The sequence below is a fragment of the Heterodontus francisci genome, chromosome 20 (genome assembly GCF_036365525.1).
Source record: "Heterodontus francisci isolate sHetFra1 chromosome 20, sHetFra1.hap1, whole genome shotgun sequence".
Lineage (NCBI taxonomy): Eukaryota > Metazoa > Chordata > Chondrichthyes > Heterodontiformes > Heterodontidae > Heterodontus > Heterodontus francisci.
Window position 1 is genome coordinate 67827679 of NC_090390.1, and position 25066 is coordinate 67852744.

General features: G+C 48.0%; 1 protein-coding gene across 1 annotated transcript; it reads left to right on the forward strand.

Moving 5' to 3' along the window:
* The first annotated feature begins 19310 nt into the window (after nt 1–19310).
* On the forward strand, nt 19311–23681 carry LOC137380880 (uncharacterized). The gene is made up of 4 exons (XM_068053288.1): nt 19311–20207; nt 20485–20780; nt 21316–22094; nt 22975–23681. Exons 1-4 carry the CDS (start codon nt 19311–19313, stop codon nt 23679–23681), a joined length of 2679 nt encoding a protein of 892 aa, XP_067909389.1.
* The last annotated feature ends 1385 nt before the right edge of the window (nt 23682–25066 follow it).

Consider the following 25066-nt stretch of genomic DNA (forward strand, 5'->3'; position numbering starts at 1 on the left):
AGAGAGAGAGTTTAAAACAGCGTGGGAACTCCGGGAGCAGCAGAGCGTAATCAGAGAGAGAGAGTTTAAAATAGCGCGGGAACTCCGGGAGCGGAAGAGCATAATGAGAGAGAGAGACTGAGTTTAAAACAGCACGGGAACTCCGGGAGCAGCAGAGCATAATGAGACAGAGAGAGAGAGAGAGAGTTTAAAACAGCACAGGAACTCAGGGAGCAGCAGAGCATAATGAGAGAGAGAGATAGAGAGAGAATTTAAAATAGCGCGGGAAACCCAGGAGCAGCAGAGCATAATGAGAGTGAGCGAGAGAGTTTAAAACGGTGTGGGAACTCCGGGAGCAACAGAGCATAATGAGAGTGAGAGAGAGAGTTTAAAACAGCACGGGAACTCCGGGAGCGGCAGAGCATAATGAGAGAGAGAGAGTTTAAAACAGCGCGGGAACTCCGGAAGCAGCAGAGCATAATGAGAGAGAGAGAGTTTAAAACAGCGCGGGAACCCCAGGAGTGGCAGAGCATAATGAGAGAGAGAGAGAGAGTTTAAAACAGCGCGGGATCTCCGGGAGCGGAAGAGCATAATGAGAGAGAGAGAGAGAGTTTAAAACAGCACGGGAACTCCGGGAGCAGCAGAGCATAATGAGAGAGAGAGAGAGAGTTTAAAACAGCGCAGGAACTCCAGGAGCGGAAAGAGCATAATGAGAGAGAGAGAGAGAGTTTAAAACTGCGCGGGAACTCCGGGAGCAGCAGAGCATAATGAGAGAGAGTGAGTTTAAAACAGCGTGGGAACTCCGGGAGTGGCAGAGCACAATGAGAGAGAGATTTTAAAACAGCGTGGGAACTCCGGGAGCAGCAGAGCATAATGAGGGAGAGAGAGAGAGAGAGTTTAAAACAACGCGGGAACTCCAGGAGCGGCAGAGCATAATGAGAGAGAGAGTTTAAAACAGTGCTGGAACTCCGGGAGTGGCAGAGCATAATGAGAGAGAGAGTTTAAAACAGCGCGGGAACTCTGGGAGGGGCAGAGCATAATGAGAGATAGAGAGCGAGAGAGTTTAAAACAGTGTGGGAACTCCGGGAGCAACAGAGCATAATGAGAGAGAGAGAGAGTTTAAAACAGCACGGGAACTCCGGGAGCGGCAGAGCATAATGAGAGAGAGAGAGAGAGTTTAAAATAGCGCGGGAACCCCAGGAGCGGCAGAGCATAATGAGAGAGAGAGAGAGAGTTTAAAACAGCGCGGGAACTCCGGGAGCAGCAGAGCGTAATCAGAGAGAGAGAGTTTAAAATAGCGCGGGAACTCCGGGAGCGGAAGAGCATAATGAGAGAGAGAGAGAGAGAGTTTAAAACAGCACGGGAACTCCGGGAGCAGCAGAACATAATGAGAGAGAGAGAAAGAGAGAGAGTTTAAAACAGCGCAGGAACTCCGGGAGCGGCAGAACACAATGAGAGAGAGAGAGTTTAAAATAGCACGGGAACTCCGGGAGCGGCAGGGCATAATGAGAGAGAGAGAGTTTAAAACAGCGCGGGAACTCCGGGAGCAGCAGAGCATAATGAGAGAGAGAGAGAGAGAGAGTTTAAAATAGCGCGAGAACCCCAGGTGCGGCAGAGCATAATGAGAGTGAGTGAGAGAGTTTAAAACGGTGTGGGAACTCCGGGAGCGGCAGAGCATAATGAGAGTGAGAGAGAGAGTTTAAAACAGCACGGGAACTCCGGGAGTAGCAGAGCATAATGAGGGAGAGAGAGAGAGAGAGTTTAAAACAACGCGGGAACTCCAGGAGCGGCAGAGCATAATGAGAGAGAGAGTTTAAAACAGTGCTGGAACTCCGGGAGTGGCAGAGCATAATGAGAGAGAGAGTTTAAAACAGCGCGGGAACTCTGGGAGGGGCAGAGCATAATGAGAGATAGAGAGCGAGAGAGTTTAAAACAGTGTGGGAACTCCGGGAGCAACAGAGCATAATGAGAGAGAGAGAGAGTTTAAAACAGCACGGGAACTCCGGGAGCGGCAGAGCATAATGAGAGAGAGAGAGAGAGAGTTTAAAATAGCGCGGGAACCCCAGGAGCGGCAGAGCATAATGAGAGAGAGAGAGAGAGTTTAAAACAGCGTGGGAACTCCGGGAGCAGCAGAGCGTAATCAGAGAGAGAGAGTTTATAATAGCGCGGGATCTCCGGGAGCGGAAGAGCATAATGAGAGAGAGAGAGAGAGAGTTTAAAACAGCACAGGAACTCCGGGAGCAGCAGAACATAATGAAAGAGAGAGAGAGAGAGAGTTTAAAACAGCGCAGGAACTCCGGGAGCGGCAGAACACAATGAGAGAGAGAGAGTTTAAAATAGCACGGAAACTCCGGGAGCGGCAGGGCATAATGAGAGAGAGAGAGTTTAAAACAGCGCGGGAACTCCGGGAGCAGCAGAGCATAATGAGAGAGAGAGAGAGAGAGAGTTTAAAATAGCGCGAGAACCCCAGGTGCGGCAGAGCATAATGAGAGTGAGCGAGAGAGTTTAAAACGGTGTGGCAACTCCGGGAGCGGCAGAGCATAATGAGAGTGAGAGAGAGAGTTTAAAACAGCACGGGAACTCCGGGAGCGGCAGAGCATAATGAGAGAGAGAGTGTTTAAAACAGCGCGGGAACTCCGGGAGCGGAAGAGCATAATGAGAGAGAGAGAGAGAGTTTAAAACAGCGCGGGAACTCCGGGAGCGGAAGAGCATAATGAGAGAGAGAGAGAGAGAGTTTAAAACAGCACGGGAACTCCGGGAGCAGCAGAGCGTAATGAGAGAGAGAGAGAGAGTTTAAAACAGCGTGGGAACTCCGGGAGCAGCAGAGCATAATGAGAGAGAGAGAGAGAGAGAGTTTAAAACAGCGCGGGAACTCCGGGAGCGGCAGAGCATAATGAGAGAGAGAGTTTAAAACAGTGCGGGAACTCCGCGAGCGGCAGAGCATAATGAGAGAGAGAGTTTAAAGCAGCACGGGAACTCTGGGAGCGGCAGAGCATAATGAGAGTGAGAGAGCGAGAGATTTTAAAACAGTGTGGGAACTCCGGGAGCAGCAGGGCATAATGAGAGAGAGAGAGAGAGAGAGAGAGTTTAAAACAGCACGGGAACTCCGGGAGTGGCAGAGCATAATGAGAGAGAGAGACTTTAAAACAGCGCGGGAACTCCGGGAGGAGCAGAGCATAATGAGAGAGAGAGAGTATAAAACAGCGCGGGAACTCCGGGAACAGCAGAGCATAATGAGAGAGAGAGAGAGAGTTTAAAATTGCGCGGGAACTCCGGGAGCAGCAGAGCATAATGAGAGAGAGAGAGAGAGAGAGATTTTAAAACAGTGCGGGACCTCCGGAAGCAGCAAAGCATAATGAGAGAGAGAGAGAGTTTAAAACAGTGCGGGAACTCCGGGAGCAGCAGAGCACATTGAGAGAGAGAGAGAGAGATAGTTTAATACAGCACGGGAACTCCAGGAGCGGCAGAGCATAATGAGAGAGAGAGTTTAAAACAGTGCGGAACTCCGGGTACAGCAGAGCATAATGAGAGAGAGAGAGAGAGAGAGTTTAAAACAGCGTGGGAACTCCGGGAGCAGCAGAGCACATTGAGAGAGAGAGTTTAATACAGCGCGGGAACTCCGGGAGCACAGAGCATAATGAGAGAGAGAGAGAGCGTTTAAAACAGCGGGGGAACTCTGGGAGCAACAGAACACAATGAGAGAGAGAGTTTAAAACAGCGCGGGAACTCCGGGACCAGCAGAATAAAGGCCTGTTCAGTTCAGGTAAAAGAACCCGACCCAACCACAGCGAATCCAAGCCCGACACGACCAGAGCCTGACCCGAGCATCCCTATAATTACCTTCAGACTCGGAACCTCCAGGATGCTGCAGCGCATGCCTGGTGACGTCACTCGCTCTCTGCGCAGACTCAGTTTCGTCCCGCACTCCCAGCTCAGGGAAGTTTTTTCATTTCAATACTTACCAACAGAGTACTTACCATGTGTGTCCGATCTGACCCAACCCGACCCGACCTGGACTCACCCAACTCGAGCCCGAAAGCTGGATCTGGAAGAGGGGTCCAACCTGATCCGAACCGGACGCATGTCGTCGGGTCCCTTCTGGTTCGTGTCGGGTAGCAGGCCTTTACAGCAGAGCACATTGAGAGAGAGTCAGTATGAGGAGCTAGGCACCAAATTAAGAAGCAGAATCTCAAAGGTAATAATCTCTGGATTATTGCCTGAGCCACGTGCAAATTTGCAGAGGGCAAATAAGGTTAGAGAAATGAATGTGTGACTCAAAGTCAGGTGTGGTAGAAGTGGGTTCTGATTCGTGGGGCACTGGCCCCAGTACTGGGGAAAGTGGGGGTTGTACCGTTGGGACGGTCTTCACCTGAACTGTGCTGGGGCCAGTGTTCGAGGGAGCTGCACAATTAGGGAAGTAGAGAGGGTTTTAAACTGAATAGTGGGGGCAAGTGATCAAATTTGGGAAGATGCGGTAAATCAGAGTAGAGACAAGACAAGAGAAAAAGGTATTAATATGGGAAATGATAAACAGATCATGCCAGGAGTGGACAGAGAGTACAAGTTTAACAGTAAATCAGCAGATAAGGCTAGAGGTTACAAAAATAATAAAAGGACAAAACTAATGGCTCTGTATCTGAATGCACATAGCATTCAAAACAAAACAGATGAACTGATAGTGCAAATAGAAATAAATAAGTACGATCTGATAGCCATTACATGGCTGCAGGACAACATAGATTGGGACCCGAATATTGAAGGGTACATGACATTTAGGAAGGACAGGAAGCTAGGAAAAGGTGGAGGGGTGGCTCTGTTAATTAATGATGGTATTAGCGCAATAGAGAGGGATGACCTAAGTTCAGGAAACCTGGATGTAGGAAAAATTTGGATAGAGATAAGAAATGATAAAGGCTAGAAGTCACTTGTGGGAGTGGGGTACAAGCCCCCTAACAGTAACCACACAGTAGCACGGGGTATAAAGGAAGAAATAATGGGAGCTTGTCAGATAGATATAGCGATAATCATGGGGGGGTTTTAATCTACATATAGACTGGAAAAATCAGATGGGAAAAGACAGCTCTAGATGAGGAGTACACAGAATGTTTTCAGGATAGTTTCTGAGAACAGCATGTTCTGGAGCCAACCAACCAGCAGGCTATACTACATCTGGTATTGTGCAACAAGATAGGATTAATTAATGACCTCATAGTGAAGGTGCCCCTAGGCAGCAGTGATCATAATATGATTGAATTTTACATTCAGTTTGAGAGAGAGAAGAGCGAGTCTAAGACTAGTATTTTAAACCTAAATAAGGTGAAGGCATGAAAGCAGAGCTACCTAAAGTGAACTGGCAAAGTAGGTTAAGGGATAGGTCAATAGAGATGTAGTGGCAGACATTTAGAGATATTTAAAAATACACAGAATAGATACATTCCAACGAGAAAGAAAAGTTCCAAGGAGAGGATCCACTATCCATGGTTAACTAAAAAAGTTAAAGACAGTATCAAAATTTTAAAAAAAATCATATAAATTGCGCAAAGGTAGGTGGCAGTACAGAAGATTGGACAGAATATAAAAAAACAGCAATGAATGATTAGAAGATTGATAAGGAGGGAAATATTAGAGTAGGAGAGAAAGCTAGCTGGAAATATAAAAACAGCTGGTAAGAGTTTCTATCGATATTCAAAAGAGAGAAAAGTTAACAAAGTGAGTGTTGGTTCTATAGAAAGTGAGTCTGGGCAATTAATAATGGAAAATAAGGAAATGGCAGATGAATTGAACAGGTATTTTGCATTGGTCTTCACTATAGAGGATACAAGTAACATCCTAGAAATAGCTATAAGTCAGGAAATGGAAAGGAGGGAGGAATTTAAGAAAATTGCAATCACCAGGGAAGTGGTACTGTGCAAATTGTTGGAGCTGTGGGCTGGCAAATCCCCAGGTCCTGATGGACTTCATCCTAGGGTCTTAAAAGAAGTGGCTAGTGAGATAGTTGATGTGTTAGTTTTAATTTTCCAAAATTCCCTAGATTTGGGGAAGGCTTCATTAGATTGGAAAATAGTGAAAATAACTCCTTTATTCAAAAAGGGAGACAGACAGAAAGCAGAAATGGATGTTACTGTTGACAATGTTGAAAATTCTGGTCCCTTTAATTAACCAGGACTTACTTTAGCGTTAATAGAGAGCAGGTGATGCTCATTGCAGCCTATAGTTAAGAGCTGGGTTTTTCCCAAGTCAGGGAATTACTTCTGGACAGGGGGTTAGTCCAGAAGGGAAGAGTGGAAACTGGTATTTGTACTGAACTGTGGATTAAGAATAAAATAGTTGTGGATCCCAGACTGTCTCCTGCTTCCTGATTCTGGTGGATTGATATCTGCCAATTGAACAACGGTTACATTAAAAAATTTAATGAAAGATCAAAGGCCCTCTCCCACCCCTCCCAATGACCAAGCAATTTGTTTATTGCCCTCTCCCCCCCAAAAAAAACTTGTCTTTCCATCCTGAACTTCCCCCCCCTGAACTTTATTAACTTTGCCCTTCAACCCCTTCCCCCAATCCCCTCATTCAATGGTAAGAATTTTCCCCACTTCCCCTCCCCTGACCTGAAAACTTCACTCCTCCCCTCTCCCCACTGGTGTTCCGAACGGAGATCCGAAAGCCCGGCACTTCCGACAACTGGCCATAATATTGGCGTGGGACGGCTATCGTGAAAAGGTGATTAACATTTATTTTAATATTTAAATTCAGTTTCTGTTGCTGAGTGGCAAGGGAGGCTGCCACGAAGCCTCTCCACTGCTGTTAAAATGGGGCGGGGCCTTCCCGGTGTCAAGGCCCGTAGTGGGCTTCTCCCGGAAGTATTTTCCGGGCTCCCCCGCCACGATCCCCAATGTTCGGGGCTGGTAAAATCCAGCACAGAGTCTTTGAATATTTTTAAGGCAGAGGTAGATAGATTGCTGATAAGGGGGTGAAAGGTTATCGGGGGGTAGGCGGGAATATGGAGTTGAGCTTACAATCAGATCAGCCATGATCTTGTTGAATAGCAGAGCAGGCTCGAGGGGCTGAGTGGCCAACTCCTGCTCATGCGTCGTATGTTTGTATTTATGTGGTCATGATAATCAGTGACAGCAAATACTAATTAAATATAATGGAGTAGATTTTCAACCTGCCACCCCCAAACATAAAACTAGCATTGCTGATCGACCACTCATTATAGAAACAGTCCAATTTTCATTTCCAGTGGTTTCCATGAAAATGAAACTCAGGTGGTTTCTGTAACTGGCAGCCAATCCTCAATGCCAGTTTTACACCCAGGCAGCAAGCTGAAAATCTACTCGACAATCTAGCTGTGGGGTAGTTTTAAAACTTACATCATGGTGCAGTGCCTTCTCGAACCACCAATCAGTACCTATGTCAACATCTTAACAGGAATAGGATTTATGCATTTGGGATTACTCTACTCCCCCACTGAAAATAATGTGAAATATCTATTTACCGATGGAAATGGGGAAGCAGCAACACAAGAAAACTAAAATAGATTACCAATTAATGCTGAGTTTAGAAGAAATATATTTTAAGGTTTCGAAACCTGATGGCAGTGCCTCAACCTGTAATCTCAGAAAAGCTCTAGTACCTCGGTGCTTTTTAAGAGTTTTTTGTGTGCAAGAATTACTGTGTCCATCAAGGTGAGGTATGTTAGTGCTGCTGGGGAATGAAACACTTTCCATTTCAGGTACCCAAAGGTAGCATCAAGCATTGTTAGTCATATACATCATGGTTAGGCATAGATTTAAGCCGTGTATCCTCCATCCCAGCAATGTCCTTTCTAACAATGATTTTATAACTGCTTAAATATTTCATTATTGTATTACCAAGCTATGAAATTACAACAGGGAATGATCTAAAAGAAGTTAGGTATATCACAGGTAGGCAATATTTGATTTCTGTTAGTTTATCAATAGTTTTTTTGATATTATTACTGAGGATTATAACCTTCTGCAAGGATTTGTTACACACTTTAGAAAAGATTTGGTTTAAACTATTGAACTCTGAAATGTATAGTGTATTAATGTGGCAAGTGAGCATAATAATTGCATTTTTATCTTGTCCAATTGAGGTAATTTTAACATATATGTTGCACCAGAATTAGTTTGCCTGCAGTTGCAACCATTAATATGAATAATGGACATGATGGAGATCCTGCTATTGTTCATGATCAGAGAAGCATTCTTTTCCCTTTCTTCCCTCCACCCTGAAGGCAGTTAATTATGCTGGAACATAACTTCAAAAGTGCTGGTATGACAAGTTCTTATTCATTTTGTAAATTTATTCTGAATCGTTACAGTGGTTGAATTTTTTTATTCATGTGATGATGTGTCGAAAAAGAGCATGGAATTAAGGATAGCAGAGAAAGGTTAACTTAAAGGAGAAATCCTGGAAGGACTGGGCCATCATTCAAGTAAGAAGAGGAAATCAATAAGAGAAGTCCTGCATTTAGATAATGGGCCATAATTTACTTTAACAGGGCATCTAATTGCTGTTAATTAGACTTGCTCTTGCACATTTAGGTTTTCACATTTTTCTGCTGACAAGTTGATGAAAGTGCGCATTGATAATGGCATAGCAATCAAAACAGGGCATCTGAGACCTAAGTGAACAGGACAAGCAACTTTGTATCTCCTTAACCAATCAGATTGAAGGATTGTGAAATGACTAGCACAGGGACTAAGAAGGAAGTGTAAATTAGAGTGAGCAAATTCAATATCAAATCAGCCACAGAATGAGAGGAAAAATGGATTGAGAGAGAAAAAAGAGACTGAAAGGAAAAATAAAAAAATTATTAATTTGACATTTTTGAAACCTCCAACTTCAGCACCAACATTAATTAATACCTAATGGAACTAGACTCTGAACTGGTTATTGTTAAATTTTAGTGCCAGATCAGTGTTAGTATTGTGTTAAAAGGACGCTTGTGCTTGAAATGACAAGCCTTAACTTTCTTTAGCAAGTTTAGTTCTTAGCTATCATGCAAACACAGCAACTTCACACCATTCAATGCATTTCAATGATAAGGCAGACAGCACAATGCTGTTTGTGCTAAGCTAACAGTGGAATGTTACAACTTGCATAGCAGGTTAGGTTGGGGTACTTGAAAAAAAGTTTTTCGGTAACTGAAACATGGAAAAAAATCTAGAGAAATATATTTTTCCCCTTTCTTCTGAAGGCTACAATTTAGTAATACACAACCCAAATATTTGCTGAAATTGTATACTGTTCTTTACAAAAATGTTGCTAAATGGTAGCCTACACATGTTCTATTCAGAAGTCACCCTGTTGCAATGCCAATGTATCTTTTTTGTTAATGCTGCACTTTTTAATTTGCACTTACCGATTGAAGAACATCACAGCAAAGGAGAAGGTCCAGCTAATTTAAACAAACGGAAAAGTTAACTGTTAAGCTGTACATGCAAATTTTTAAAAATGCAGCATGTCATTGCAACAGGAGGATTGGACTGCTGAGTTGAAAATATATCTTGGCTATCCAGCTTGGCAATTTACCTTGGAGGATCTCTTTAAGAGATAAATTAAAAAATGCAATAGTCATCTATCAGATAGACTTTTGATGGAGCAGGGAATCAAGGGTTATGAGGGGCAGACAGGAAAGTGGAGTTGAGACCACAACCAGGTCAGCCATGATCTTATCGAATGGCAGAGCAGGCTCGAAGGGCTGAATGGCCTACTCCTGCTCCTAAGTCCTTTATAGAGTGATACAGCACTGAAACAGGCCCTTCAGCCCACCGAGTCTGTGCCAACCATGTTCCTATGTTCCATTTGCTCAAACTATATGTGCAGTTCAAGTTTTATAAAGGTAATTTGTTGAAGTGCATGAAAGGAAAGCATATAGAGAAACTGATTGCTTGAGTTCCATCCAGAAGTTCATGGGTTCAAGATTTAGGCAGGCTGTTATATGAATTTGCTAATCTCAGTCACCTGAGCTGTGGTAATGTTGATAGATGTAATGTTGCATAGATATAAAATGATCCATACTGAGAGGGCAGAAAGAGAAAAATAAAACACCGATGGTGGTTGCAATTTTGATTGCTCTGCCATAGGCTATTATTGAAGCACAGGCCATGAGTTACATTGAAGGTAAGTAGGATAGCTGCTTGAAAAAGATGAATGATGAAAGTTATGGGAAATAAGTAAGAAAGTGTGATTAAACTGGATGGCTCAGTCTATACTGAGGTGGGAATATTTATGCTGGAGCTTATTCTAGTTCTCAAATTGCCGTAAATATTGACAGATACTTTGAAACAAGAGAAGGATGTATGACTTTAAAATGGGATTGCCTTATGTTTGCATACCCGAGTCTACTTAACCCCTAATCACCTTTTATCTGAAAAGGCAACATTTGATCTTTACTCCCCTTGTGTAATGCCATGGGGCTAACGCATTTTGATATCAGTACAAAAGAATTTTGCACGTAGCAGTCAAATGTTTCTTTTAAGCCAATTCATTACTACATTTGATTTTCGTCGGGTAGAAGTAAATGTAGGTAAATTTATTACAAACATCTCTACTTTTTCTTTGTGATTAGGTAAGCATTTTCCCATTTGTATATATGCTAATATTGCTTTGAGCACTTATATGCTGTGTACACTTCTCCAGCTTATACACACTACTGAGTCAGCGGCGCTTGAGATGGCTTGGCCATGTGAGCCGCATGGAAGATGGCAGGATCCCCAAGGACACATTGTACAGCAAGCTCGCCACTGGTTTCAGACCTACAGGCCATCCAGGTCTCTGCTTTAAAGACGTCTGCAAACGCGACATGAAGTCCTGTAACATTGATCACAAGTCGTGGGAGTCAGTTGCCAGCGATCGCCAGAACTGGCGGGCAGCCATAAAGGTGGGGCTAAAGTGTGGTGAGTCGAAGAGACTTAGCAGTTGGCAGGAAAAAAGACAGAAGCGCAAGGGGAGAGCCAACTGTGTAACAGCCCCGACAACCAATTTTTCTGCAGCACCTGTGGAAGAGTCTGTCACTCTAGTATTGGCCTTTATAGCCACTCCAGGCGCTGCTCCACAAACCACTGACCACCTCCAGGCGCTTACCCATTGTCTCCCGAGACAAGGAGGCCAAAGAAGAAGAAGAAGACACTTCTCCACCACTCTGTCTCCTCCACCCTCACCTCCAACAATAAGTGTGAGGAGCTCATGGTTGTCTTTATCACTAAGATTGAGACCATCCAATCAGCTGCCTGTGCTGAGTCCCTTCTTTACACTAGCTCATTGGACCAAACTTTCTTTAAAATGACCCCCCTGCCCTAGCCCTGATCTCGCAAGTTTCTCTAGTTTCTCTTCCATCTCCCCTCATGTCCTCTCCGAGCTCATCTTATCGATGAGATCCACCTCCTGTTCCCTCAACCCTATTTCCACTAGATTACTGATTACCAAACTTCCTCACCTGGTCCCCATGTTAGCTGAAGTTGTTAACGGCTCTCCCTCTTCAGGTGCTGTCCCTCTCTCCTCTAAATCTGCCATCATTACCCCATCCTCAAAAAAACACCCTTTGACCCCACCACCGTTGCAAACTATCGTCCCATCTCCAACTTCCCTTTCCTCTCCAAAGTCCTTGAACATGTTGTCTCCCAAATCTGTGCCTATCTTTCCAGGAACTCCATGTTTGAATCCCTCCAATCAAGTTTCTACCCCTGCTACAGGACTGAAACAACTCTTATTAAAGTCACAAATGACATCCTGTGTGACGATGACAAAGGTAAACAATCTCTCCTCATTCTTCTCGACCTGCCTGCAGCCTTTGTACAGTTGAATCATAGAACGTTTACGACACAGAAAGAGGCCACTTGGCCCATCGTGTCTGTGCCAGCCACATGCCTTCTTAACCCCTTATCGACCAGTCCTGCTACCTTCAGGGATCAGTGGACATTCACTCCAAGGTCCCACACTTCCTCTACACATCTCAGTATTTTCCCATTAATCTTAGAGTAATAGAGTCGTACAGCATAGAAACAGGCCCTTCGGACCACTGCGTCCATGCCGACCATAATGCCTATCTGTACTAATCCCACCTGCCTGCATTAATTCCATATCCCTCTAGGCCTTGCTCATTCAAGTACCTGTCCAGATGCCTCTTAAATGTTGCTACTGTTCCTGCCTCCACCACCTCCTCTGGCAGCTCATTCCAGATACCCACTACTTTTTGTGTGAAAAATTTACCCCTTTGATCCCCTTTAAACCTCCTCCCTCTCACCTTATATCTATGTCCTCTAGTTTTAGTCACCCCTACCATGGAAAACAGACTCTGGCTATCTACCCTATCTATGCCTCTCATAATTTTATATACCTCTATCATGTCCCCTCTCAGCCTCCTTCGCTCCAGGGAAAACAGACCCAGCCTATCCAATCTCTCTTTATAACTGAAGCTCTCCAAACCAGGCAACATCCTTGTGAATCTTTTCTGCACCCTCTCTAACGTAATCACATCTTTCCTGTAGTGCAGCGACCAGAACTGCACACAGTACTCCAAATGCGGCCTAACCAACGTTATGTACAACTGTAACATGACATCCCAACTCTTGTACTCAATGCCTCGGCCGATGAAGGCAAGCATGCCATACGCCTTCTTCACCACCCTGTGTTGCCACTTTCAGGGAACTATGTACTTGCACCCCAAGGTCTCTCTGCTCAAGAACACTCCCCAGGGCCCTGCTCATCACTGTATATGTCCTGCCCTGGTTTAACTTCCTGAAATGCATCACTTCTCACTTGTCTGCGTTAAATTCCATTTGCCAATCCCTTGCCCACTTTCCCAGTTGATCTATATCCTGTTATAACCTTAGACAACCTTCTTCACTGTCCATTATACCACCAATTTTGGTGTCATCTGCAAACTTACTAATCATGCCCCCTACATTCATATCCAAGTCATTAATAGATATGACAAACAACAGAGGGCCCAGCACCGATCCCTGCGGCACACCAATGGTCACTGGCCACCGGCCTCCAATCTGAAAAACAACCCTCCACTACCACCCTCTGCCTCCTATCACCAAACCAATTTTGTATCCAATTTTCTAGCTCACCCTGGATCCTTTGCATTCCTTTGCCTTGTTTGACCTCCCCAAATGCATCACCTCACACTTCTCCAGGTTGAATTCCATTTGCCACATTTCTGCCCATCTGACCAGACCATCAATATCTTCCTGCAGCCTACAGCTATCCTCCTTGCTATCTACCACACGGCCAATCTTGTGTCATCTACAAACTTCTTGATCATACACCCTACATTTACATCCAAATCATTAATATATACCACAAAAAGCGGGGGACCCAATACTGAGCCATGTGGAATGCCGCTGGAAACAGCCTTCCAGTTGCAAAAACACCCATCAACAATTAACCTTTGTTTCCTGCCGTTGAGCCAATTTTGTATCCACCTTGCTGCATTTCTCTGGATCCCATGGGATTTATTTTTTTAACCAGACTGCCATGTGAGACCTTGTCAAAAGCCTTGCCAAAATCCATGTAGACCACATCAACTGCACTACCCTCATCGATCTTCCTTGTTACTTCTTCAAAAAATTCGATCAAGTTGGTCAAACAAGATCTTCCTTTAACAAATCCATACTGACTATCCTTGATTAATCTGTGCCTTTCTAAGTGACAGTTTATCATGTCTCTCAGAACAGATTCCAGTAACTTGCCCACTGCTGAGGTTAGACTGACTGGCCTTAATTATTCGGACTATCCCTCGCTCCCTTTTTAAACAGAAGTTCAACGTTAGCAGTTCTCCAATCCTCCGGCACCACACCTGTATCCAGTGAGGACTGAAAAATGATGGTCAGACCTTCTGCTATTTCCGCAGTTGCTTCTTTTAACAGCTGAGGATATATTTCATCCAGCCCTGGTGATTTATCAACTTTCAAGGATGCTAATCCCATTAATACTTCCTCTCTCCCTACGTTTATCACATCTAATATTTTACACTCTTCCTCCTTAACTGCAATATCTGCATCATCCCCCTCTTTTGTGAAGACAGACGCAAGGTATTCATTAAGAACATCATCTTCCGCCCCTACAGATAGCTTACTTTTTTGGTCTTTTATGGGCCCTACTTTTTCCTTAGTTATCCTCTTACTCTTAATGTATTGATAAAACATCTTTGGGTTCACCTTGATTTTGCTTGCCAATATTCTTTCATGCCTTTTCTTTGCTTTCCTAATTTCCTTTTTGATTTCACCCCTCCCCTTTCTGTACTCCTCTTGGCTTTCTGTAGTATTGAGTTCTTTGTGTCGGGCATAAGCTTTCCTTTTCTGTCTTATCTTACCCGGTAAGCTCCTTGATATCCATGGGGCTCTAGATTTGGCCATCCCACCCTTTTTCTTTGTGGGAACATGTTTACTCTGAACCCCTTGAAAATCCCCTTTGAATGCCTCCCACTGCTCTGACACTGATTTACCTTCAAGTAGCTGTTTCCAGTCCACTTTCGCAAAATCACTCCTCAGCTTGGTAAAATTGGCCTTGCCCCAATTGAGAACTCTAACTCCTGCTCTATCCTTATCCTTTTCCATAATTATGTTAAAACTGACCGAATTATGATCATTACCACCAAAATGCTCTCCCACTGCCACTCCTTCCACCTGCCCATCTTCATTTCCTAAAACTAAGTTTAAAACTGCACTCTCTCTTGTTGGACTTGATACATACTGGCCAAAAAGGTTCTCCTGAATGCACCTCAAGAATTCTGCTCCCTCAATTCCTTTCACACTAAAACTATTCCAGTTAATATTGTGGTTGTGAAAATCCCCTACTATTACTCCCCTATTGTTCTTGCACTTCTCAGGGTTTTGCCCACATATCTGCTCTTCTATCTCCCTCTGACTATTTGGGGGTCTAAACTACACTCCCAGCAGTGTGATTGCCCCTTTTTTGTTCCTTAGCCCGACCCATATGGCCTCATTTGATGAACCTTCCAACATATCATCCCTTCTCACAACTCTAATAGATTCTTTGACCAAAATTGCCACTCCCCGTCCTTTCTTATCCCCCTCCCTATCACGTCTGAAAACCCTGTAACCAGGAACATTGAGCTGCCATTCCTGTCCCTCCTTAAGCCATGTTTCTGTAGTAGCCAAGATATCACACCATCTGTGCCCTCAGATCATCTGCTTTATTTGCTATACCCCTTGCATTGAAATAGATACCCTTGAGCACTGCCAAATAATTTTTCTTATTTTCTAACCTTTGTTTCCTCTGTCTTCCACACTCATCCATTAGTTTTCTGTCTTCCATTTTCATTTCTGATTTTGTCCCAACTGAGTCTACCCTCAGGTCCCCATGCCCCTGCCAAACTTGTTTAAACCCTCCCCAACAGCACTAGCAAAACGTCCTGCAAAGAACTCAGTCCAGGCTCTGTTCAGGTGCAACCCGTCCGGCCTCTACAAGTCCCATTTCCCCCAGAGCTGGTCCCAATGTTCCAAGAATCTAAAGCCCTCCCTCCTGCACCATCTTTCCAGCCACACATTCATCTGTCTTATCCTTCTAATCTTGTACTCACTTGCCTGTGGCACAAGGAGTAATCTGGAGATTACTACTTTTGAGGTCCTGCTTGCTAATTTCTTACCTAGCTCCCTAAATTCTGACTGCAGGATCACATCCCTCTTTCTGCCTATGTCGTTGGTTCCGATGTGGACCACAGCTGCTGGCTGTTCACCCTCCCCCTTCAGGATGTTCGGCAGCCGCTCAGTGACATCCATGCCCCTGACACCAGGGAGGCAACACACCATTCTGGATTCACGTCTGCGGCCACAGAAACATCTGTCTGCTCCCCTGACTATTGAATCATCTATCACTATGGCACTTCCATTCTTCCCTGTACTCCGCTGTGCAGCTGAGCCACCCGTGGTGCCATGGACGTGGCTCTGGATGCACTCCCCAGACAAACCATCACTCTGATTAGTATTCAGAACTGATTACCTGTTGGAGAGTGAGATGCAATCAGGGATCTCCTGCACTACCTGCATGTTTCTTTTTGACTGCCTGGCAGTCACCCATTCCCTCTCTCCCTGCATAATCTTAAACTGTGGGGTGACCACATTTATAAATGTGCTATCCACGTAGCTCTTATCCTCATGAATGCACCGCAGTGTCACCAGCTGCCGCTCAAGTTCCAAAATCTGGAGCTCAAGCTGCTTCAATTGACGACACTTCCTGCTCAAATGGTTATCCAGGATACGGGAAGCATCCTGGAGCTCCCACATAGTATAGGAGGTGTACTCTCGAGGTTGAAGCAACCCTGACATGCCTTTATTTGTTCATTGCCCTTTTGTAACTGCTAAAAAAAAATGCTTCCAATACTAAAACGCCTTCGAACTTTTAATGAAACCTTACTACTACTGATAAATCCGACTACTAATCAATATAGTTCACTAGTTAAAATAAATCATACTCAAAAAAAAACTTACCAGCTACTCACTTGTTACTTATTATTAATACTTAATTTTGTTCTTGATTTTAATCTGCCAGTTGTTGAGACGCAGTCCCTAAGCCGCAATACTCACCAGCCAATCACCTACCTGCTTTCCTGTGATGTCACACCTGTTTTTTCTCTTTCCGAATGCAGGCTCCGACTGGTGACAGGCGATAGCGGGCCCCGCTGATTCACGCTGTTTATAGCCCCGCTGGTTTTGCTGATTCATGCTATTTATAGTCCTGCTGATCTCGCTGATTCGCGCTGCTCCAATTGAGTGCAGTCAAATTTACTGTTCCTTAATTAATTTATAGTTTCCCCCTTACCAATATCCCTCACTTACCAAACTCCCTTCTTCCCACTCTGTGCCCTCCAGCAGCACTCAGTGCAGATGACACTATCCTCCTCTAACTTCTCTCCACTGTCATCCAGCTGGGTGGGGACTGCACTAGCCGGGTTCCATTCTTATCTCTCTAATTGTAGCCAGAGTATCACTTGCAATGGCTTCTCTTCCCGCTCCTGCACGTTACCTCTGGTGCTCCCCTTGACCCCCTCTGATTTTTCATCTACATGCTACCCCTTGGCCACACCATCCTAAAGCACTGCTTTAGTTTTTACATGTACACTGACGACACCCAGCTCTACCTCACCACCACCTCTTACCTCCTCCACTAAATTTTCCAACATCCAGTACTGGATGAGCAGAAATTTGCTCCAATTAAATATTGGGAAGACTGAAGCCATTGCCTTCAATTCCTGCTCCATACTCCGTTCCCTAGATGCCGACTCCGTCCCTCTTTGTGGCAACAGTCTGAGACTAAACCAGACTGTTCACAACATTGATGTCATATTTGATCCCAAGATGAGCTTCCGACCACACTATCACTAAAACCTGCATTTCCACCTCTGTAACATTGTCTGACTGCACCCCTGCTCACCTCATCTGCTGCTGAAACTCTCATTCATATTTTTGTTACGGCAGCAACAGGAGAACACCAGGCGGTAGCTGCAGGGGAACCACCAGGCAGTAGCAACAGGAGCACACCAGGCAGCAACAACAGGAGAACGCCAGGCAGCACAGGAGAGCATCAGGCAGCAACTGCAGGAGAACCACCAGGCAGTAGCAACAGGAGAAAGCCAGGCAGCAAAAACAAGAGAACACCAGGCAAAAACAAGAGAACACCAGGTAACAACAAGAGAACACCAGGCAACAACAAGAGAAAGCAGGCAGCAACAACAAGAGAACACTAGGCAGCAACAAGAGAACACCAGGCAGCAGCAAACAGGAGAACGCCAGGCAGCAGCAACAGGAGAACGCCAGGCAGCAGCAACAGGAGAAGACCAGGCGGCAGCAACAGGAGAAGACCAGGCGGCAGCAACAGGAGAACACCAGGCAACAACAGGAGAACACCAGGAAGAAGCAACAGGAGAACACCGGGCAGCAACAGGAGTGCACCAGGCAGCAACAGGAGAACACCAGGCGGCAAGAGGAGAACACCATGCGGCAACAGGAGAGCATCAGGCAGCAACAGGAGAACATCAGGCAGCAGCGACAAGAGAACACTAGGCAGCAGCAGGAGAACACCCGGTGGCAGCAACAGGAGAACACATGGCAGCGACAACAGAAGAACACCAGGCGGCAGCAACAAGAGAACACCAGGCGGCAGCTACAGGAGAACACTAGGCAGCAACAACAGGACAACACTAGGCAGCAGCAACAAGAGAACACCAGGCGGCAACAGGAGATCACCAGGGTGCAACATAGAACACCAGGCAGCAGCAACAGGAGAACACCAGGTGGCAGCAACAGGAGAACGCCAGGGAGCAACAGGAGAACACCACGTGGCAGGAACAGGAGAACACCAGGGAGCAACAGGAGAACACCAAGCAGCAGCAGGAGAACACGAGGTGGCAGCAACAGAAGAACACTAGGCAGCAACAACAGGAGAATACCAGGTGGCAGCAAAAGGAAAACACCAGGGAGCAACAGGAGAATACCAGGTGGCAGCAAGAGGAGAACACCAGGCGGCGGTAACAGGAGAACACGAGGCAGCAACAAAAGGAGAACACTAGGCAGCAACAACAGGAGAACAGCAGGCGTCAGCAACAGGGGAACACCAGGTGGCAGCAACAGAAGAACACCAGGGAGCAACAGGAGAATACCAGGTAGCAGCAAGAGGAGAACACCGGGCGGCGGTATCAGGACAACACTAGGCAGCAACAACAGGAGAACACCAGGCGTCAGCAACATGAGAACACCAGGCAGCAGCGACAAGAGAACACCAGGCAGCAACAGGAGAACATTTGGTGGCAGCAACAGGAGAACACTGGGCAGGAACAGGAGAACACCAGGCAGCAACAACAAGAGACCACCAGGCACCAACAACAAGGGAACACCAGGCACCAACAACAAGGGAACAATAGGCAGCAGCAACAGGAGAATACCAGGCAGCAGCAACAAGAGAACACCAGGCAGCAGCAGGAGAACACGAGGCAGCAACAGGAGACCACCAGACGCCGGCAACAGGAGAACACCAGGCAGCGGCAACAGGAGAACACCAGGCAGCAGCAACAGGAGAACACCAGGCGGCAGCAACAGGAGACCTGGCGGCAGCAACAGGAGACCACCAGACGCCGGCAACAGGAGAACACCAGGCAGCGGCAACAGGAGAACACCAGGCAGCAGCAATGGGAGAACACCATGCGGCAACAGGAGATCACCAGACGCCGGCAACAGGAGAACACCAGGCAGCGGCAACAGGAGAACACCAGGCAGCAGCAACAAGAGAACACCAGGCGGCAGCAACAGGAGGACACCAGGTAGCCGCAATGGGAGAACACCATGTGGCAACAGGAGATCACCAGGGTGCAACATAGAACACCAGGCAGCATCAACAGGAGTACACCAGGGAGCAACAGGAGAACACCAGGGAGCAACAGAAGAACACCACATGGCAGGAACAGGAGAACACCAGGGAGCAACAGGAGAACACCAGGCAGCAGTAGGAGAACACTAGGCAGCAGCAACAGAAGAACACTAGGCAGCAACAACAGGAGAACACCAGGTGGCAGCAACAGGAGAACACCAGGGAGCAACATTAAAATTCCAGGTGGCAGCAAAAGGAGAACACCAGGGAGCATCAGGAGAATACCAGGTGGCAGCAAGAGGAGAACACCAGGCGGCGGTAACAGGACAACACTGGGCAGCAACAACAGGAGAACACGAGGCAGCAACAACAGGAGAACACGAGGCAGCAACAACAGGAGAACAGCAGGCGTCAGCAACAGAAGAACACCAGGGAGCAACAGGAGAATACCAGGTCGCAGCAACAGAAGAACACCAGGGAGCAACAGGAGAATACCAGGTGGCAGCAAGAGGAGAACACCAGGCGGCGGTAACAGGACAACACTAGGCAGCCACAACAGGGGAACAGCAGGCGTCAGCAACAGGAGAACACCAGGCAGCAGCGACAAGAGAACACCAGGCGGCAGCGACAGGAGAACACCAGGCGGCAGCAACAAGGGAACACCAGGCGGCAGCAACAAGAGAACACCAGGCGGCAGCAACAGGAGAACACCAGGCAGCGGCAACAGGAGAACATCAGGCGGCAGCAACAGGAGAACACCAGGTAGCCACATTGGGAGAACGCCATGCGGCAACAGGAGATCACCAGGATGCAACATAGAACACCAGGCAGCAGCAACAGGAGAACACCAGGCAGCAACAGGAGAACACCAGGTGGCAGCAACAGGAGAACACCAGGGAGCAACAGGAGAACACCACGTGGCAGGAACAGGAGAACACCAGGGAGCAACAGGAGAACACCTTGTGGCAGGAACAGGAGAACACCAGGGAGCAACAGGAGAACACCTCGTGGCAGGAACAGGAGAACACCAGGGAGCAACAGGAGAACACCTCGTGGCAGGAACAGGAGAACACCAGGCAACAACAGGAGAACACCACGTGGCAGGAACAGGAGAACACCAGGGAGCAACAGGAGAACACCACGTGGCAGGAACAGGAGAACACCAGGGAGCAACAGGAGAACACCAGGCCGCAGCAGGAGAACACTAGGTGGCAGCAACAGAAGAACACTAGGCAGCAACATCAGGAGAACACCAGGTGGCAGCAACAGGAGAACACCGGGGAGCAACAGGAGAACACCAGGCAGCAGCAGGAGAACACTAGGTGGCAGCAACAGAAGAACACTAGGCAGCAACAACATGAGAATACCAGGTGGCAGCAAAAGGAGAACACCAGGGAGCAACAGGAGAATACCAGGTGGCAGCAAGAGGAGAACACCAGGCGGTGGTAACAGGACAACACTGGGCAGCAACAACAGGAGAACACTAGGCAACAACAACAGGAGAACAGCAGGCGTCAGCAACAGGAGAACACCAGGTGGCAGCAACAGAAGAACACCAGGGAGCAACAGGAGAATACCAGGTGGCAGCAAGAGGAGAACACCAGGCAGCGACAACAAGAGACCACCAAGCAGCAACAACAAGAGAACACCAGGCAGCAGCAACAGGAGAACACCAGGCAGCAGCAACAAGAGAACACCAGGCAGCAGCAACAAGAGAACACCAGGCAGCAGCAACAGGAGAACACCAGGCAGCAGCAGGAGAACACTAGGCAGCAACAGGAGAACACCAGGTAGCAGCAACAGGAGAACACCAGGCAGCAGCAACAAGAGAACACCAGGCGGCAGCAACAGGAGAACACCAGGCAGCAGCAGGAGAACACCAGGCAGCAGCAGGAGAACACTAGGCAGCAGCAACAGGAGAACACAAGGCAGCAGCAACAAGAGAACACCAGGCATCAGCAACAGGAGAACACCAGGCAGCAGCAACAAGAGAACACCAGGCAGCAGCAGGAGAACACTAGGCAGCAACAGGAGAACACCAGGTAGCAGCAACAGGAAGACACCAGGCAGCACCAACAAGAGAACACCAGGCAGCAGCAGGAGAACACTAGGCAGCAGCAACAGGAGAACACCAGGTAGCAGCAACAGGAGAACACCACGTGGCAGGAACAGGAGAACACCAGGGAGCAACAGGAGAACACCAGGCCGCAGCAGGAGAACACTAGGTGGCAGCAACAGAAGAACACTAGGCAGCAACATCAGGAGAACACCAGGTGGCAGCAACAGGAGAACACGAGGTGGCAGCAACAGAAGAACACTAGGCAGCAACAACAGGAGAACACCAGGTGGCAGCAACAGGAGAACACCAGGGAGCAACAGGAGAACACCAGGTGGCAGCAACAGGAGAACACCGGGGAGCAACAGGAGAACACCAGGCAGCAGCAGGAGAACACTAGGTGGCAGCAACAGAAGAACACGAGGCAGCAACAACAGGAGAACACCAGGCAGCAGCAGGAGAACACTAGGTGGCAGCAACAGAAGAACACGAGGCAGCAACAACAGGAGAACACCAGGTGGCAGCAGGAGAACACTAGGTGGCAGCAACAGAAGAACACTAGGCAGCAACAACAGGAGAACACCAGGTGGCAGCAACAGGAGAACACCAGGGAGCAACAGGAGAATACCAGGTGGCAGCAAGAGGAGAACACCAGGCAGCGACAACAAGAGACCACCAGGCAGCAACAACAAGAGAACACCAGGCAACAGCAACAGGAGAACACCAGGCAGCAGCAACAAGAGAACACCAGGCAGCAGCAACAGGAGAACACCAGGCAGCAGCAACAGGAGAACACCAGGCAGCAGCAACAAGAGAACACCAGGCAGCAGCAACAGGAGAACACCAGGCAGCAGCAACAGGAGAACACCAGGCAGCAGCAGGAGAACACTAGGCAGCAACAGGAGAACACCAGGCAGCAGCAACAGGAGAATACCAGGCAGCAGCAACAGGAGAACACCAGGCAGCAGCGACAGGAGAACATCAGGCAGCAGCAGGAGAATACCAGGCAGCAGCGACAGGAGAACACCAGGCAGCAGCGACAGGAGAACACCAGGCAGCAGCGATAGGAGAACACCAGGCAGCAGTGACAGGAGAACACCAGGCAGCAACAGGAGAACACCAGGCAGCAGCAACAGGAGAACACTTGGCAGCAACAGGAGAACACCAGGCAGCAGTAGGAGAATACCAGGCAGCAGCAACAGGAGAACACCAGGCAGCAGCGACAGGAGAACACCAGGCAGCAGCAGGAGAATACCAGGCAGCAGCAACAGGAGAACACCAGGCAACAGGAGAACACTAGGCAGCAACAGGAGAACACCAGGCAGCAGCAGGAGAACACCAGGTAGCAGCAGCAGGAGAACACCAGGTAGCAGCAACAGGAGAACACCAGGCAGCAACAGGAGAACAGCAGGCGGCAGCAAAAGGGGAACACCAGGGAGCAACAGGAGAACACTAGGCAGCAACAGGAGCACACCAGGCGATAGCAACAAGAGAACACTAGGCAGCAGCAACAAGAGAACACCATGGAGCAGAAACAGGAGAACACCTGGCAGCCAGAACTGGAGAACACCATGTGGCAACAGGAGAACACCAGGCAGTAACAGGAGAGCAGGAGAGCAGCAGGCAGCAGCAAGAGAACATTAGGCCGCAACAGAAGAACACCAGGCAGCCGCAGAAACAGAACACCAGGCAGCAACTGGAGAACACCTGGCGACGGCCGCAGGAGAACACCAGGCAGCCGCAGAAAGAGAACACCGGGCAGCAGCAGAAAGAGAACACTGGGCAGCAGCAGGAGAATACCAGGGAGCAGCAACAGGAGAACACTTGGAAGCAACAGGAGAACACCAGGTGGCAGCAACAAGAGAAAAGCAGGCGGCAGCAACAGGAGAACACCAGGCAGCAGCAACTGGAGAACTCCATGCAGCAACAGGAGAACACCAGGTGGCAGCAACAGGAGAACACCAGGCAGCAGCAACAGGAGAACACCAGGCGGCAGCGACAGGCGAACACCAGGCGGCAGCAACAGAGAACACCAGGCAGCAACCACAGGAGAACACCAGGTGGCAGTGACAGGAGAACACCAGGCAGCAGCAAAAGGAGAACACCAGGCAGCAACAGGAGAACACCTGGCGACGGCCGCAGGAGAACACCAGGTAGCTGCAGAAAGAGAACATTAGGCAGCAACAGGAGAATACCAGGTGGCAGCAACAAGAGAAAAGCAGGCGGCAGCAACAGGAGAACTCCATGCAGCAACAGGAGAACAGGGGTGGCACAGTGGCGCAGTGGTTAGCACCGCAGCCTCACAGCTCCAGGGACCCGGGTTCGATTCTGGGTACTGCCTGTGCGGAGTTTGCAAGTTCTCCCTGTGTCTGCGTGGGTTTCCTCCGGGTGCTCCGGTTTCCTCCCACATGCCAAAGACTTGCAGGTTGATAGGTTAATTGGCCATTATAAATTGCCCCTAGTATAGGTAGGTGGTAGGGAAATATATAGGGACAGGTGGGGATGTGATAGGAATATGGGATTAGTGTAGGATTAGTATAAATGGGTGGTTGATGGTCGGCACAGACTCGGTGGGCCGAAGGGCCTGTTTCAGTGCTGTATCTCTAAACTAAACTAACACCAGGCAGCAGCAACAGGAGAACACCATGTGGCAACAGGAGAACACCAGGCAGCAGTAACAGGAGAACTCCATGTGGCAACAGGAGAACACCAGGCAGCAGCAACAGGAGAACACCAGGCGGCAGCGACAGGCGAACACCAGGCGGCAGCAACAGAGAACACCAGGCAGCAACCACAGGAGAACACCAGGTGGCAGCGACAGGAGAACACCAGGCAGCAGCAAAAGGAGAACACCAGGCAGCAACAGGAGAACACCTGGCGACGGCCGCAGGAGAACACCAGGTAGCTGCAGAAAGAGAACATTAGGCAGCCACAGGAGAATACCAGGTGGCAGCAACAAGAGAAAAGCAGGCGGCAGCAACAGGAGAACTCCATGCAGCAACAGGAGAACACCAGGCAGCAGCAACAGGAGAACACCATGTGGCAACAGGAGAACACCAGGCAGCAGTAACAGGAGAACACCAGGCGACAGCAACAGGAGAACACCAGACAGCAGCAACAGGAGAACACCAGGTAGCAGCAACAGGAGAACTCCAGGCAGCAGCAACAGGAGAACACCATGTGGCAACAGGAGAACACCAGGCGACAGCAACAGGAGAACACCAGGTGGCAGCAACAGGAGAACTCCAGGCAGCAGCAACAGGAGAACACCAAGTGGCAACAGGAGAACACCAGGCAGCAGTAACAGGAGAACTCCATGCAGCAACAGGAGAACACCAGGTGGCAGCAACAGGAGAACTCCAGGCAGCAGCAACAGGAGAACACCATGTGGCAACAGGAGTACACCAGGCAGCAGTAACAGGAGAACACCAGGCGACAGCAACAGGAGAACACCAGGTAGCAGCAACAGGGGAACACAATGTGGCAACAGGAGAACACCATGTGGCAGCAGCAACAGGAGAACACCAGGCAGCAGCAACAGGATAACAGCAGACAGCAGTTGCACGGGGACACCATACAATATGCAGCAATAGTTGCAGAGCGTGAACAGATACTGAATTCACCACCTGCATTGCTGCCTCGGATTGGACCGCCCCTGCTTTTTGTGCTGCTTAA

Coding starts and splice junctions, on each gene's coding strand:
- LOC137380880 (XM_068053288.1), top strand. CDS start 19,311: ATGTGGCAACAGGAGATCACCAGGGTGCAACATAGAACACCAGGCAGC. Junction 20,208..20,484: donor CAGCAACAGGAGAACACCAG/GTGGCAGCAACA, acceptor ACCACGTGGCAG/GAACAGGAGAACACCAGGGA. Junction 22,095..22,974: donor CAACAACAAGAGAACACCAG/GCAACAGCAACA, acceptor ATGTGGCAACAG/GAGAACACCAGGCAGTAACA.